At 36.7% G+C, this 17,564-nt stretch overlaps 1 protein-coding gene across 6 annotated transcripts in view; it reads left to right on the forward strand.

Moving 5' to 3' along the window:
- The window catches only part of Sbf (SET domain binding factor), an 84,960-nt gene that overhangs the window by 34,932 nt on the left and 32,464 nt on the right, over positions 1-17,564 (forward strand). For 5 of the 6 annotated variants that reach the window (XR_011228526.1, XM_045748671.2, XM_069324849.1 and 2 more), the window contains exons 17-25: positions 1,347-1,461; positions 3,570-3,735; positions 5,117-5,247; positions 6,581-6,690; positions 7,001-7,093; positions 8,026-8,221; positions 8,391-8,527; positions 11,333-11,514; positions 12,114-12,307. Coding sequence is in view for 5 of the 6 variants with exons in the window: in XM_045748671.2 (XP_045604627.1) it covers positions 1,347-1,461; positions 3,570-3,735; positions 5,117-5,247; positions 6,581-6,690; positions 7,001-7,093; positions 8,026-8,221; positions 8,391-8,527; positions 11,333-11,514; positions 12,114-12,307 (1,324 nt within the window). In the remaining variant the exon portion in view is untranslated. The remainder of the gene's footprint in view (positions 1-1,346; positions 1,462-3,569; positions 3,736-5,116; positions 5,248-6,580; positions 6,691-7,000; positions 7,094-8,025; positions 8,222-8,390; positions 8,528-11,332; positions 11,515-12,113; positions 12,308-17,564) is intronic. The other variant, XM_069324856.1, reaches the window with a different exon arrangement.

Here is a 17,564-nt window from a genome sequence, read left to right on the forward strand (position 1 = left end):
AACGGAGTTATATATATATGTATGTATGTATGTATATGTATGCAGGCATGCTTGCTTGCTTGCTTGCTTGCTTGCTTGACAGTATGAGACATTCAAATCCTCGAAAGCAGTTGATGGTACATAATTATTTAGATGGTATGTGTTGGATATTGTTGATGTTGAGATTGATTCATATACCACTCCCAGACTGCCTTACCTCTATACTCTGCACCTTAGCCTTACTTTCTGCTTTTCTATTAGGCATTACTTTTCACTTGGAGCAAAATAGTCAAAGCTAATGGCTTTAGCCTTTATAATAATGCCAACTTTCTTCTAAAAAGTCATCACAATGATTTCTCTTGGATTTCTTGTTTATTTAAGCAATCACACTACCTACCATTGTAGCTGACATGATGTATGGATGGCCTTACATTTGGGGATATTTCCAGGAATATCACATGATTGAATGCTCAAATGCCATGCTCTAACCCTAAACAAACTTGGGTTGGTTGAATAGGCCTCTTCCTCCCACTTGCCCACACCACATTCCATTGCATATCCTTCCCAACTCTCACAAGTCGCCTGGAATTTTTTTTCTGATTGTCCATGATACTTCCCAAACACTTGTTATAACAACCTTGTCCGAAATTTTTTTCACTCAACATTATCGCCATCTATATTCAGACCACCCTAAAAAGGAAATTGGTCAGTAAGTACGCTTTGCCTGGCAAGTTTTCATCTATAAATATACTGTAGAATTAAGCATTCAATTGTTCTGAGTCCATGAAGTTCCAGAAATTCTCTAGTGAAACCACAAACTTTCATTTTAATATTACACTAGTGAGCTGCATTTAAATATCTTCAGTTTTATTATTTAATGATTCTCTGTGTGAACTAATATTTCAAATTACTTAAAATTTTAAGGTATTTATTTCCTTTAAAATTTCTGAAAATGTGTTAACCACAGCTTCCCATTAGCTAAGGTATTATTTATCTTTACTTGCTGAATCCCTATGAAAGAAAGCATTGACTTTCAGTATATGTTTCTAATATGTTAAGTGGTAAATTGTTGTTTACCTTGCGTGAAAGAGCATTTTTCAGACTAATAATCATCCAAATAGGTTTCTCATATTTAGGTAACATAGGATTTAGCCTATTGCTTACAGACGGCATTAGACTTTATTTTTACATTTATATATTTCCCATTTTCATAAAGTGAAGATCTGTGTTATTGATTGAAGAAAATTTTGAGAATTTTGATTCCCAGTCCAATCATCTAAACTTTTATCACAGGGAATAGGGGGCTGTGGTATTAACCGATTGGTAATAATTTGTATTTTAGGAACCTTATCGTGTCTGTCTGTCAGCCCTCAGATACAGGCTCCTGGAAAGAAGGAAGATTATCATACTACAGACCTCACGAGCCATCGGCGCTTGAGATAGCAGCAGAACAAATGAGACTCTGGCCCAACATTGATCCAAGTAAGGCTTAGTACTAACAAGGTGACAAGTTCTGTATGTACTTGTGTTTGTTTAGTTATCTAAGTGTTGTTGCAGGATGAGAGTTACACTCATCTTCTTGAGGTTGTCTTGAGATGATTTCGGGGCTTTACTGTCTCCCGCGGCCCGGTCCTAGACCAGGCCTCCACCCCCAGGAAGCAGCCCGTGACAGCTGACTAACACCCAGGTACCTATTTACTGCTAGGTAACAGGGGCATAGGGTGAAAGAAACTCTGCCCATTGTTTCTCGCCGGCGCCCGGGATCGAACCCGGGACCGCAGGATCACAGTCCAGCGTGCTGTCCGCTCGGCCGACCGGCTCCCTCATGGTGTCACATCTTCCATATTATCTTTGTCATGTGATGTTTTGAAACTTAACCGTTTCTGCCCGAAACACTTTGCGTAATAGTGGCTTTAGGCATTGTATATACTAGCTCTATCTATAAATCCATCAACTTTTGTATCTTACCTTGTATGTATGTACTTTACCTGAATAAATATTTGTATTTGTATTTTCAATGGTTTTTGCATACATTGACCCTCATTATTTTATTCCATCCATTTATTACTCTATTTGCAAAAGATAATTTGTTTAAGTTTTCTGCGTATTTTTCTTAATTTGAATCTCTTAATGATTACAAAAAAATTTGTAACCCTTTTCTCAATTCCTGTCACAATTTTGTATGTGATGATCATATCACCTTTCGTATCCTGTCCACTAGTTTTGGCATGTAAGGCTTGTCTTGGTTCCTTTTCTATTTTACATGTTTTTGGAGATAAGAACACCATACAACTACAGTACTACATATTCTGATTCAGGCCTCACCAATATCATAAACAGTGTTAATCATTTCTCTATCCATGAATTGTGAAGGCATTCCTGAAATACAGACGATGAGTTACAACACAACTTCATGATGGTCCAAGATGGAACGAAATGTCGCATTTCTTCATTTTCAGATGTGTGGGTTGCATGTCATTTCTGAAATTTTGACCTTGATATGCTTTTCTGGTAACAGTACTACTACTGAATCTCATTGCCATAATTTTAGAGCCTTTTTATATTATTTGTAGGTTAAATGTACTGTATCTGGGTTTCACTAATTCTGCACTCCATTATGTGCCATTATTTCATATTGTATTCTATTTTGTTTAGGTTATTTGTAGGATATGACAGTTATCTAGGTTTTCACTTCTTCCCAGTAGCTAAGCATCATTTGCAACTTTGTTCGTATAGCACTGTGTCCCTTCAGGTAGATCATTTATATGTACAATGAATATTACTGCCACTCGTACTGATCCACATGGGACTCTGCTAACGATATTCCTCCAGTGGTGTTCATTGCTTCTTATAAATGCTCTCTTTTTTTTTTTTGTATTTAATAATTTTTTTAATCCATGCTTCTTGTCACTGTGAGTTCCAGCTTCCAAAACAGTCTCTTGTAATTATCTAAGTGTAGTTACAGGATGAGAACAACACTCATGGTGTCCTGTCTTCCCAGTACTGTCATATGACGCTGTGAAACTACTGACAATTTTGTCCTTCACCACCTTCTCATTTAACTTGTTCCAACCATCTACCACTCTGCAAAAGAAAACTTTCTAATACATTTTTGGCACCTTTGACTCCTTAGCTTGAATCTGTGTCCTCTTGTTCTTGAAGTTGCTGGTTTCAGGAATTCCTCTTTGTCAATTTGGTCTGTTCCTGTTAGCATTTTGTAAGTGGTGATCATATTACGTCTTTTTCTTCTATCTTCTAGTTTTGGCATGTTTAACGCCTCTAGCCTTTCCTCGTAACTGTATATGACTTCACTGGATGTTTTATTTTATAGGTGCAAATGAATACAGTCTTCGCAACAGTTTATATTAGAAAGTTCTTGGTGACCCACCTTCTAGCTAGTGGTAGTTTGGTGTAAATATTTGAGTACTTGAGACACTCTAATGTCTGTTATTTTATTATACCTTTAAAGTTGGGGATGAAGTTAGTCTCTACCACATGGCATAAAAGATTTTTTTTTATTTTTTACTACTATAGCTTTAAATGTTCTGATGTTTATAATTAGTTAATCAACAAACTTCTCATATTTTCAGAAAAACAGCGTGAATTATTTGAACAGGAGGAATCTACACTCTACTCACAAGCTATCCATTATGCAAATAGAATGGTATTTCTACGAATACCTTTAGATATCAACGCAGCTGTTCATAGACGTACATATAATGATAGAGACAATGCGAGTAACAGCATAACTAACAGGCAAGTTCTGTCTTTATCTGTAAATATTAAAATGTTTATCTTAAATGTTTTACGCTTGGATATTCATCATTAAGAATTTGGCTCGTTCATCTTTTTCTCCTTCTTGAGAGACTAATATTTATTTGCAAGAAATGTATACATTGGATGAGATAAAAATTATTGTGGGATTGGTTGAGATTAAATTTATTCTAAACCTGTTTTATTTGATAGTTCATTTTATATATATTGGAATCTAAAGGGTTAGGTTAGGTTATTTCTGTTTTGGAAAACCTGTAGATCTTATTTTTTGTTTATATTAAAATAATGCTGCTTAATAATGCTAGCATTCAGATAATTTTGTATTATTAGTCTTATTACTAGCTGGTTAGAGGTCATATTGCAGAATATGACCTCAGTTGTATTATAATTGGCCTTCTTAAGACACTTATAATTATAAATTGCATTTCTGAGATATTTTATTTGTAAAAGGGGTCAGCCAGCTCATACACATGAGGTAAGGGGCGAGTTTATAAGGGTAAATATATCATTTGATTTATTTAAATTGGTGTATTTTAGTACAACATATGAAGTCATTACTTCAATTGTGTACTCTACTGTTCTGTTTAAAGATTCATATGACTAAATGCCAATACTTCAGGTGGGAGAAAGGAAGGCATAGCTATCCATACTTATCTGGTAAATATGCCTTTAACTATTTTATAACTTGTGTCTGCTCGATAAAATATTTACTTGAAGGCCACAATCTCTAATGGCTTTGATGAGGACAGGAAACCAGTAACTTGTCACAGGTCACACCATTATGACTTGTATAGTTGCGATTCTCGCATTCATTGCTGTACCTTGTATATTATACATTTTTGTTTGCCTTGCCCCGACACAAGACTGGCTTACTTTGGGCCAACTGTTAGAACTGTAATTTGGAAAATAAAAGCAACATCATTCTCCCATTGATAGGTAATTCATTGATTAGCCAGGGAGGCTGGATTCACAAAGTCCTTACTTGTTCACTTATGAGGGTTAATATTTGTTGTTATTTATTAGAACTGTTAACTACCTGCTAAATAAAACAATGAAGAATTGCCTGAAATTTTACGAGATATCTCTACTGCAAAAATAGATCATTACCACCAGTACCGATACATTGATACACCTCAGAAACAAAATCATTAGTACAACACTAATAGTTGTACCAGATGCATCAAAGTACAATATAGCAGCAGGTTCGAGAGTTACTCCTCCCTACATGCAAAAACAAATGCCTAAGAGATACCCATTCACCCATACATGTCTACATACCAGTAGTTATACATTCTTATAATCATACATCATGTATCTTATTCCATCAGATAAATTTTGCTAAAAGAAAATATTGTCTTTACAGTATGGCAGAAAGTGACAGCTTAGATGCCGAGTCTGGGTTTGAGGACCAGGAACAGAGTGATCGGGAGGCAAGTGTAATACGTTTTGTCTCCAGATTTGTGGACAAGGTGTGCACTGAAGGAAGTGTTACAGGTAAGGCCCATTGTTATAACTCCTGGTTCATTATTGCAAATATTTTACCTTTGCAGAATTTGAGATTTTATTTTTTTGTTATTATTTTCAAGACTAAGTTTGAAGAAATTGCCTTGTTAAGCTTGAACCAATATGTAGTGAACTGCATGCTAAAAGAGTTATGTATCATGGAAGCATTAGAAGTTAATAAAGCTATGAGAATACATTGTGTTGATAATGGGGACTATACCTTTAAAATATAAAAGGTGAAAAAACACATGTTGAATTAATTATCATTATAATCCAGAGTTGTCACCTGCTGGTGGAAGCAGGCCATCACACAAAGGCCTCGGGAGTACATGTCAAGTCATGTCACCTACTAGTGAAGTTGTCATCTTTCAAGGTTAATTTTAAGTTGCCCATTATTCACATTATTTCATAAAGGTCTAGCAAATTATTTTCAAACTCTAGTTATTTAACACTATCGCTTGCTTTGGACACCGGTCGCATCCATTTTTTTTCTCTCGAGTCCTAGCCGAGGACAGGACTTGCGTCCACTACAAAAATATTTTTATAAAATTCATTTTTTTATCCGATCGACCTCGGGATAGTTTCAAAATAAGCGCCTTTAGAGTGCGCACAATTTGATACCAAAATGAAAGAGGTAACACGAAACTTGATGTTAGAACACTTGAAAGATTATAAATACGTTTTTGGTCAAAATTTTATTCTTGAGCTTTACGAGCTTTATTCGTAATTTTTAATACTGTGGTTTATGTACTTGAGGCTTAACATAGGGAGCAACTGAATGATCTGGTTTTGAAATTCAATATGAAACGTTCCTTTTTGAGCAGAGAGTTTGTTGTAGCTGGTTCCACCTGTTTTCCCATTCTCTCCTCAGGGCTGATTTTGTATTTTTATCAGAATGTTACATATTTGGAATTGTAAAAGATGTCACTTGATGGTGGGTGGGTGATTTGACCAGGCAAGCAATGATCTGGTCTGATGTCTCTCTTAGTGGTCACTTGTAATACAAAGTGAGGATTCAATAAGGCTACGAGTCATTATGGAAGTAGCTTTGTGAGCTTTCTGGGCCGGATTGATCCCTTCTTCAATGCTTCGGTAGCATCTTATTATGACCCTGCAGGAACAGTTAACACAAAATAATCATGCAGTGCCATCCTATTCAACACTTCATAAATCCTGTGTCATAGTGAATTCTTACCTTAGGAGAACAAACAAATGTATCTGTCCCAAAAGGAGCTTTTTATGTTAACTCAAAGCTTAATTATTTTTGTTCAGTGGATTTGTCAATACAGTATTAATATTGCTTTTTTTGTTTTTTGTTTTACAGAGGAGCACATAAAGTCGTTACATCAGATGATTCCGGGTGTGGTAGCTATGCACGTGGAGATGCTGGATGCTGTGTACAAAGAATCTAAACGCTTACCGCCAATACAGAAGGTTAGGGGAATGTTTGCGTATGATGATCAACTGTGTGTTTATTTGATGAAGACAAGGATATTAATATGGGGTTAACTGTAATAAATGAGTATTTTTATATTACATGACCCCTTGCATTGAGGCTTTGATTATACAACTTTGACATCATTAATGCATTATACTGTATTAAAAAATGTATGTACTTTCCAATATAGGAGAGCATTGAAAAAACATAGTTTTCATATTTTTTTCCTTTATTTTATAGTTATACTGTATTATGTATAGAAAAGGATGGATAATGATAGTAATACCATTGGTCTTGATCCTCTAGTCGACTATATACATCAGACGTGATGCATATAGACAGAGTGTAGATGGTACTTACAAACCTGACTCAAGGTACACTGAAATAGTTTATGGTCAGGTAAGTCATAGGAGTAGCTGTTATGCTTATCTGGGGGTCTAATGATGGCATATACTAAATGTTGGGATTTTCTTGTCTGACTGTCCAGTCTGCTGCTTTTTAGTTCATGTTGACGGTGTTTTGGCTTTGAAATTCGTGGTGAATCGGTATTAATACCATATGTTTTATTTTGGGGGGAAATGTGTAAAGATGAACGTTCTCTTACTGCAACACAAGTTTGAATTGCATAAATCTCACAAAATGTAAGATATCCTTTACATTACAGTATATTAATCCTAGATTGTAATGTGAAAATTGAAAAGCCATTGCAAGTTGAATATTGAATTGCCACATTAAGTAAATTTGGCAATTATAGTGCTGAATTTTCATTGAATTATTCTCCTAAACCAAATTTGTAAATAAGAAAACGCTCATCTTTGTCTTCTAATTCTTATATTATATGTGGGCTCTATGAAATGTGTTCGTATGTTCGAACTGACAATAGTTTCTATCATAAAAGAGGCACACGATTGGTTATGGGTAGACATGCTTTGTACTTTTTGCTCCTTCGTAGGTTGATAAGTTTTGTTTTCATACATTTTCAGTAATAATCATAATAAAAATTATATTACAGTACTAAAATTAATAATAATTTTATTTATAAGAAATATTAGAGGGGGTTTGTAGTGTAATTTTTTCAAAGTAGGAAATTGTATTTTCTATAAAGCCTTTAATCATGAGCAACATTTCAGGCACATGATCAGGTCTATGGATCACTACTATGTTATGTTATGATTTAATCTAAAAAAAAAGTCTTCATTTGTGAATTCTCAAACATTTTAAGTCTTGTATCTTTATTTTAACTTTCATTACTTATGATATTAAAATTATCATACTGCTACTCAAATCAATTTCCATATGTAACAATTGAATCATAATTTTGTATTTTTCAGCCAAAGATTCTGGTGCCATCGTTAGTACCGGGAGAGGAAGTTATGTACGAGGGTCTACGGGTTTACTTGCTGCCAGATGGTCGAGAGGAGTCGACCGGAGGTCATGTGGGAGGTCCTATGTTACTGCCTGCTGAAGGGGCATTATTCCTCACCAACTACAGACTTGTATTTAAGGGTCTTCCAACTGATCCTTACGGTGAGTTTTCAGAGGCGCTTCGTGTTATTCTGGTAATAGTATTCAAGACTGTTTATTCTTTCGGTGAGTTATGGATGAGCTTCGTGCTATTTTGTCATAGTTTTGAAGTATAAAGGATTTATATATGTGCTAGTAGTCCAGAATATGTAACCAACTTTTCTTTGTATAGCATGTGAACAAGTAGTTGTGCGATCTATGCCTGTGTCATCTATAACAAGAGAAAAACGAGTACCAGCCAATCAGCATCCAGGACCTATGGATCAGTGGCTCAATGAAGGCCTTCAGATACGATCTAACACCTTCCAGGTACATAATTATTTCTTAATCCCCCTGGAATTATGCAAATGTGAGGCTAAATGAACTTAAGAGCTACTTAAGCTCAGGATCCTTGGCATAACCTTTTTTTACATAAAGAAATTATTTGTATAAAATCACCCAGTTGAGAGTAGAATCGATTTGAAAATTAGGCTTTTGCATGTGGAGGCTTTTGTAAATCCAAGAGGTCTACAAAGTCAGTGCTTATAGTGCTAAAAAAGTGGGAGAGGCGAAGGCATGTTGAGATTAGAAAGGAGAGGGATATTTAACTCGGTGTATAATTTAAAGTATGGTATTTAGCAATGCTGAATTTTCCTTTTGTTCCCCTAATACTGTGTTTGATGGCTGCAATTTCTATACATTGTTCTAATAGTCTTCTTTGATGATTGAGTTTAACATGACCTTGAGTTCACAAGGTGTTGCTTCTGGTTTCTGTATTGCTCAAGTATTGTTCATGTTATCTACATAGCAGGTTTACTTGTTAGTAAATCCTTGCATCCAAGTAACTAGAAATTTTACCTGTGCTGCAATTGCTTCACAGTATAGTATAAACCCTTGCTATGTGAACCCTGTTGTCGTGTTTCTTTTTCTGATGTGGGTTTTGATTATTGTCTGAACGTCACTTTTCCTGACCACCTCTGCTTGCATTATCACCAATTTGCTATATTGGTCACCAGATCAATGAGGGCATCAGTACATGTGTAAATGCAATTATCTCCTACATATACTGTAGTATATGTACTACAGTATACATGTAGCTATATGTAGCTATACATGTAGCTATATGTACTACAGTATACATGTAGCAACACATGTAGCTATACTACAGTATAGCTACATGTGTTGTGTAATTCTCACAAACATATCTGCAGTACTCATTGGCACTTATGAGAACCCTAGCTTATCAACGCTGGACACAATTGGTTTGATTTACTAATATCTCTTGGTATCTAAGATTCCACATTCACCTGTTCAGGTGCTGACAGGTGAATCAAACTGGGCAGTGCCTTATGGCCAAGCCACAGATAGAAGACAATGTTTATATAAAATCAGTGGTTTGTACAATTTTCACTGTCACATGATCCTTCATACACAGATCTAGCAGTGACCCCAGGTGGCTGACCACTGCATTATTAGCATTTATGAGTGCATGATGTTAATGAACCACATACAGGAGGAAATTCCAAGGTTGAAGACAACAGTGCTGTAGCTCATGTAAATCTTTAAAACACAGTCAGCTGGTCATCAGTTATTGCGTACACAATCAGAGCTAAGCATCTCAAATGAACCATGACTACCCAGGTAATTGTTATGGTTAAACCACGTCTTCATTCTCACAACCATCTTTGTATTATTTATCATTAATGTTACCACAAGTGATTCTGGGTTCCTGGTGATATCAGCAATGATAATTTGGGAGGCATTACTCGATGTAGATAAGCTCCTACAGACCACATTGCTTCTATCTTGGCTGGTAGTGGGTGCACACGTTTATCTCTGATGGAGGACCTTAGAATGATCAAACCAGCTGAACTACCAGCCTCAGCAATCCTCTATATGAATCCACTAGTCAGAGGTAGCATCTTCATAATATTTTCCCCTGATTGGTTCCTTCCCAGATTTTGTATGATGTCTCCAGGGCCCAGTTCACCCGGATCTGTCTCTTCTCTTAAAACTGAGGTCAGGTACTACCTTACTTCAAGAAGCATTTAGATAGATTCTTGAAAGAAGTGCTGGACTAACCAGGTTGTAGTGAATACTTCATTCACTAAACCTGGATAAATTATCCAGGTTTAAAAGTTGTGTTGATCATTCCTTCACCTCACTGACTTGTCCCACATTTTCTTTTTTTAAAAGTAAACATTGCCTATGTTTATCTTGTTAGATTTGATAAGTTGTTACTTGTGAACTGTTACTTTTCAATAACAGTAGGATCCAAAAACAGTACTGGCGTGAACATTATGACATCATAGTGATGTGTCACATCTTGTACACACCGTACATAAAAACATAACATTTTATCTTATTTTCGTAGGCTGGGTATGGTTTAGTTTATTTAAGAGTAGCAATAACAGAGGGTTACATAATTTTCTCAGGTCATGGACCCTACTCAATAAAGCTTACTCTCAAATTGGTATGTGTCTACATTGTTTTCATCACATTGTGCTTTGAGAACTTCTTCGGAGTTGGGCTGTGGCATGGTTGGCCATGCCAACCTGTTGTCTTTGAGCTTCTAGAAGCTCTGGCACTGTTGCTGCCCTTTGCGGAAAAGTGTCCTTGCTTCCCTGAGACCTCTTTGCAATATAATCACCTCTTTTATGTTACAAAACACATACACAGTTATCCTGCCTTCCATCTAAAATATACCGGTACAGATAAATAAACAACAAATCGTTGGCTATCAAATGGGAACAAATCCCACACAGGAGGAGTCCCAGACTTGGCTCTGGGACTTAAGTTATACAGAAAAAAACTAAACTAAAATTACTCAATTTCCTGCTAAGCCTATGACAAGCATATGTTCATATTTATAATGCCTTGGTAACTAAAGAAATTTTGAAGGATGATGTGTGGATAATTTTGGTATAAATTATTTACTGTATCATGGCTTCATCATTGTAGCCTGGCACTACATGATAATATACAAAGTGTAACAAAGGATAAAGGAGAGAATGCATGCTCTGTTCCATTGTATTAGGATAGTTATTTGAAATGTATTTATAGTAAATGCAATCATACTGTTGTTTGATAGTTCTACTAAGGAAATTTTAGAACATTATTACTTTCTTTTCCTAGCTGATTAAAGTGGCCTTTGATGAAGAAGTTCCTCAGGAGAGTATTGAAACGATGCGAAAATTAATAAATCGGATGCGACACCCACCTAATATCCACCATCTATTTGCTTTCGTGGGCCACAGTCACGTGCCTCAGACACCCAGCAGACAACAGAAAGATAAGCCTGGCTATGGTACCTTGAGGTATGTTTCATGTTTGTATTGTATTACACACTTGAGTTCAAGGCTTGGGTTTATTAATAAATGATAAGCTCGTTGAACAGAGCACAAACGATAATCAATAATGTAAAGAAACGCCAGGTTGGAATTAGATGGTATAAATTCAAGACTTAGATTTATTAATAAACGATAAGCTGTTTGAACAGAGCACAAAGGGCAATCAACAATGTAAAGAAACACCAGGTTGGAATTTGATGTAATGATTTGCCTGAAAATGTCTTATCAAATCCATTGAGGTGACACCCCTATGGCACTGTCCTTACATGTGAAAGCCCTTGCCAAAACTTATAAGGATGAGCGCCCTTGATAAAGCCTTTGCAGGTGAAATATCATCTTTAGTAAGGTCTAATCTTATAGCTTGGTGAACAAATATATATATAATTGATTGTCAAAAAATATTTTTAAGTTTTTCATGTTTTTAAACTTTGTCTGTTTTTAGTTTTCAGCTGTCTTGTTTCAAAACAAATTGAAAATAATTTGAAACATTTCATATACAGTTTAGACATTTATTTTCTGTTGTGCATAGAGACAATCAGCACTGTTTTATTTCTATGTTCTTGCAGAGGATTTGCAAAGAAAACCCTCTTGAAAACTGCCAAAGCTGCAGGTCTAAAACCAAGCAAAGGAGGTAAAAGACACAAATACGTATTCCCTAGTAATAACAAGTCTATGACCTCCCCTGGACGTATGAGCCTTGCCCAGATGACCAATATGGACTTGAGTAACGAAGATTTGCCCCACGACGACGACTTGTCTAGTAAGTTCTTTTCGTGATTAGACACTGTACAAGCATTGTTTATATTTCTTGCCTTTTTCACTTGATATATTTAAACTGATATTGGCCAAATTGTTGACCAGACCACACACTAGAAGGTGAAGGGACGACGACGTTTCGGTCCATCCTGGACCATTCTCAAGTCGATTGTCAATCGACTTGAGAATGGTCCAGGATGGACTATCGACTTGAGAATAGTCCAGGACGGACCAAAATGTCGTCGTCCCTTCACCTTCTAGTGTATGGTCTGGTCAACATACTTTAGCCACGTTATTGTGACTCATCGCCTGCATACCTTGAGGTTACCTTGAGGTGCTTCCGGGGCTTAACGTCCCCGCGGCCCGGTCGTCGACCAGGCTTCCTGGTTGCCGGACTGATCAACCAGGCTGTTGGATGCGGCTGCTCGCAGCCTTGGCCAAATTTCTTTAACCACTGCACTGCGCAAAGCGCCTTTAGGCGCTCAGAGAGTTGTGCTTTTTGTTTTTTAATTTGGCTATATTTTAATGTTTTTTAATGTTTTCATTACTATTTGTGTTTTGAAATGGAAATAGTTGACATTGGAAACATTTTGACATTAAATTTACCTGAACATTTGTAAAAATAACAAAAATATGTCCTTGTCAATGGCACCAAGACGTTTTTGCCGAAAATAGGTGAGCAGTGCAAGGGTTAAGGTCCTCTCCCGTTTGCCTTGACACTTTCAGTAATGATTATTGCTATAAATTGAGGACCTTTAGTGTAATTCTGGGTTGTTATCATTGGTAAAGCAAGATTGCTCTTTATTGTACCCTTGGCCTTATTTATATTGTAAGATATTAACATTGCTTAAATTCTGGTACTGTATGAACTTATGACAGGTTCTGTAATTCCTAAATTTTTAGATCAAATGGCTCATATGAAACGAAAATATTAGTAAATGGTGTTTGCCAGATTCTTAAAAATTTTGATGATTAAATTGGTTAGCTCATCAATTACTAGAAGTTTAGTGTTTAGTATAAGTACAGTATTTTGAGATGTGCACTCTACCCATAATGTATGCTTTGCTAATGATATGGTTTCTAGATCTTTTATTTTGCTCAAGACAAGGATTAGAGGCTTAGCAATACTTAATGTGTTGTTGATGGCTGATTTTATTGTTACTTTCCTTTGAGGCAATATAGCTATTAAGGGTGGGAAGCATGCAGTAATCACCCCCAAGGCCAGGTTGTGTTGCACATTTTCAATAAAAGGTAATGCTTTGCCTTGGCAGCCTAGCGCAAGGTTATCCTTGTCCAATCTGGTGTGCTAGGAGGAGGAGTGGAGGGTTGTAGTAGTTGGTGGAATGCTAGACGGAAGCACTTAATCCCTGCACTGCACTCTCAGTTTACATTACAACCCCCTGGTGTTCAAGAAAAAATAAATTCAGAAATGTTTTATATTTTAACCACTGTACTGCACAGCTGTTTAATGTGACAAGTCCATGATGCTCATTAAAAAAATTATTCTCTAAAATTTTTTTTTCACTAATATTGTTAAAATGCATTCACGAGAAACGAAACAAAAAAAATTGTATGTGACTTTGGCTGTGATGGAGCGAGGAAATTTTGCAATTTATGGACATCAAGTGAGTAGCCGCCCAGGCTATATACATATACAAAAAACGCTGTTTTTTGTATATCTATATAGCCAACGTTGAGTGGTGGAAGGATTAAATCTTGAGAATAGATGTCACTGATTCACTAGCATTCAGGCAGCAGATGCCCCAAGTAGGTTGCTCATGCCAAGCAAGCAGTGGGAGCTGTTATTAATATTTTAATTCTGATTTATTTCAATGCCACTGATTTGATTTTTCACTTGTTTTTCTGCACTTAAATTATTCAATAATGTATAATTTGAGAAATTCTATAATATGTGCAAAACATCAATACACACAAATACATTTGTCACTATTGTGTGCACAATATTATATTCTTTGAACAATAAAACAGGATTTTTGCTATATTACACTGGATACACATGTTACATATTACTATCAGCATGTTTATAAATCATTATAAACCACTAAGCAGTTTTCTCGGGTATGATAACTCATTCGAGTTTTAAATCTTACACTAGACCTAAAATCGATCCTTGTTGACATGCACACCTCCAATGACAAGGACCCCTGGTTGATATACATAGTTGAAGAGTTAAATGAATGGGAATAGTAAATATTTCTTTTCAGGAAGGCAATTTTACTATAAAATATATTTGTGAAAGAGTTAAGATCATTATTATTCTGCAACTGTGAGCCAGAAACTAATTGCTGTAATGACATTTGATTTGTATGCCTGTTAAAATATATACAGGTACTGTAATATGGAATTTAAATTCTTTTAACCTTAGGCTGTTTGGCAATAAAAGCAAGTTTGAACTTCAGATGTGTTCAAGCTTGCTTTGTCAGCAAGTACAGTAGTTATAATAAAAGGTTCACCATGGTTGTGAAACCAACATCCTGTTTCTTCAGGATTGCCATGATCACTACTACCTTCGCTACTTTGTGCGGTCCCTACAACATCCTCACTCTTGCTTATGTCGTACTTTGACCATTGAACTTGGTCAGTGTCATTGAACTTTGTCTTTGAACAGGGTCTGTGGGCCCTGTTCCGTTTCACCACCTTCCCCTTTCTATACGATTGTCTTGCATGCAAGGTTCTCTCTCTCGGTTCGTGTTACCAATATTTCTCCTCGTGTCATTCCCTCCTTGCCCCCATGGAGGGGTCCCTCTTTTTAAGTTTTGTAAAACCTTGACCTGCATGGCAAAAGCTTTAACCCCACCTACAATTCTGAAACGCCTTTTCCTTACTCGCTATTCTTCACATTCCCGTTCCATTTTCATCTTCACAGATGGGTCTTGAGTCTGCTAACGGTGTAGGCTACTCTGTTGTGTTTCCTGGCTACACATATTTTGCCTGCCCCTGGAGACTAGCATCTTCATGGCAAAACTGTATGCAATTATCTATGCTCTTTGTCAACTGCTTTCTTGCTGTTAATCTTCCTTTCCTGTTGTAGTTTGCTTGAACTCATGGCTCTGGATTCCTTTAATCCTGTCTGTCCTGTGGTAGTCGAAATTCAACATTGGCTGTTTCTTATCTCCAGCAGATTTAAGAGTCAAGTATTGCTGGGTTTCCAGTGATATTGGTGTTACCTTAAATGAGCGTGCAGATGCTGCCACTAAGGAGGCTATCCGCACTTGTCCCATTTCCCATAAAGGTGTTCCTTATTTTGACTTTTACCCAGTTATTCATTCCTCAATTAGTGCCCGTTGGCAGGGTCATTGGTCTTCTGTTACTGTTAACAAGCTGCGTGCTATTAAGGGTAGCATATCCCCATGGCCTTCCTCCTACCATAGTAACCAGTGGTGAGAAACGGCTCTGGCGAGGTTACGTATTGGCCCATACATGTTTAAGTCAGACACTTAATGTAGCACTGCCCTGCTCCTTATTGTCCAAACTGCATTGTCCCTCTTATGGTCATGCATATCATTGTTGAATTTCCTGAATTCCAGGATGTGTGTGCGTCTTGCTTCCCAACTGTTCCTCGCGGTCACCTGTCCCTCAATAGTATCCTTGGTGAATCGGATACCTTTGCTATCATTTTGCCTTGTGCGCTTTTGTTCTCATGTTGGCATCTTTAGTAATATTTAGCGCTTTTTGAATATCCCACACATTTGATGGTGCTACATAGCCTCCCCAGCTTCATGTCTTCTTTTGATAATTACTTACTTCACCATGGTTGAAGAATGAAGCTTTGTGTAATGAGGAATTGAAATTATTTGAATCTGAAGCTAAAAAATAAAGAATTTTAAGATGAATAGGTTTAAAGGATAAATTTCCTTCATCAATTTTTAAGAGAATTTCTCTTAAAATATCCATGCAGTAGGTCCTAGCTTGGACATGAGTGATGTCTCAAGGATGGGAGGGAATGAGAAAGGAAACGAAGAGGGACGATGATAAGGGAAAGAGGGAGAGGGAGGGGGGTGACCTGGCCTGCCACCTCATGATGACCTGGGGCCAGATTCACGAAGCAGTTACGCAAGCACTTACGAACCTGTAAATCTTTTCTCAATCTTTGGTGGCTTTGTTTAGTTATTAAACTGATAATGAGCTTGGAAGCACCAGGAGGCTGTTTATAACAATAACAACAGTTGATTGGGAAGTTTTCATGCATGTAAACTGTTTTAAGAAATGTAACAAAAGCTGTCAAAGATTGAGAAAAGATGTACACATTCGTAAGTATTTGCGTAACTGCTTCGTGAATCTGACTCCAGGGTAGTTGGGGCAAGAGTCGTTTAGCTAATGGTAACTTTCCGGATGCTGTTTTTTCATATTTTAATTTTTTGTCAGTAGTGGTTTGTTTTGTTTTGATTTTCCAAGAGGTTTACTTCAGTTGTGGGTCACACTTTGGTTCTCACGTGCTTCTCTCGCATGTAAGGGAGACAAATGTTGGTCTTGATGCCCAGTAGGGTGATAAAAGTCCCATGATCTCAATTCGGTAATGTTACCGGTGCCACAGGGCCCTCGCTTCTGGCAACTTTTGTAGTCTTGCACAGAATTTTTTTTTTCCATTATGCTCTGTGTTCTTTTTAGGTTTATTGCCATGGCATGCATACATTATCTTTACCCTATTTTTCTTTCATGTTGGAAAGGCATCTCTCGCCTTCACTGAATTTGTAACATTGTGGGAAAAGAAGTCTGATTTAATTTGACCCTGAAAATTGTCACATCTTCACTAATTTATTGATTTTGTCTATAGTCTCTCTCCTTGTATTGCTAATTTATTATCACTGTCTTTTTATCTCACAGGAAAGCTTTATATATGTAACAGATTTACAATATTTAAGGGTTCTTATTAATCTTTCATTGCTGTAATTATTGAACAGATAGTCTTCATCACTGGGGAACAGCTTAGTACTGTACTTTGTTCTTAAATTATAGCCTTTTGAAGTGCTGCAGTACTGTCCATATAAAACTGGAGCTGATCTTATATGTTCAGTTTTTGTTTTTGGATTAAAAAAAAAAAGGTTCGAGCGCTCGATATGGCTTCCTAGGTACAAGTAACAAAGGACAGTGTAAGCTGCTGCGTGTAACATCGCCCGTGAGCCGCAGCTCCGAGGAATTGGGCTGCGAAGGGAGGCTCTCGCCCAGTGAGTTCTTCAGGAGAATAGTGCTGCTAGTATTTGTTTTTTTCTGTGCTCTACCCTTGAGATTATATATATTGT

This window comes from Procambarus clarkii, chromosome 2 (genome assembly GCF_040958095.1).
Source record: "Procambarus clarkii isolate CNS0578487 chromosome 2, FALCON_Pclarkii_2.0, whole genome shotgun sequence".
In the NCBI taxonomy this organism is placed as follows: domain Eukaryota; kingdom Metazoa; phylum Arthropoda; class Malacostraca; order Decapoda; family Cambaridae; genus Procambarus; species Procambarus clarkii.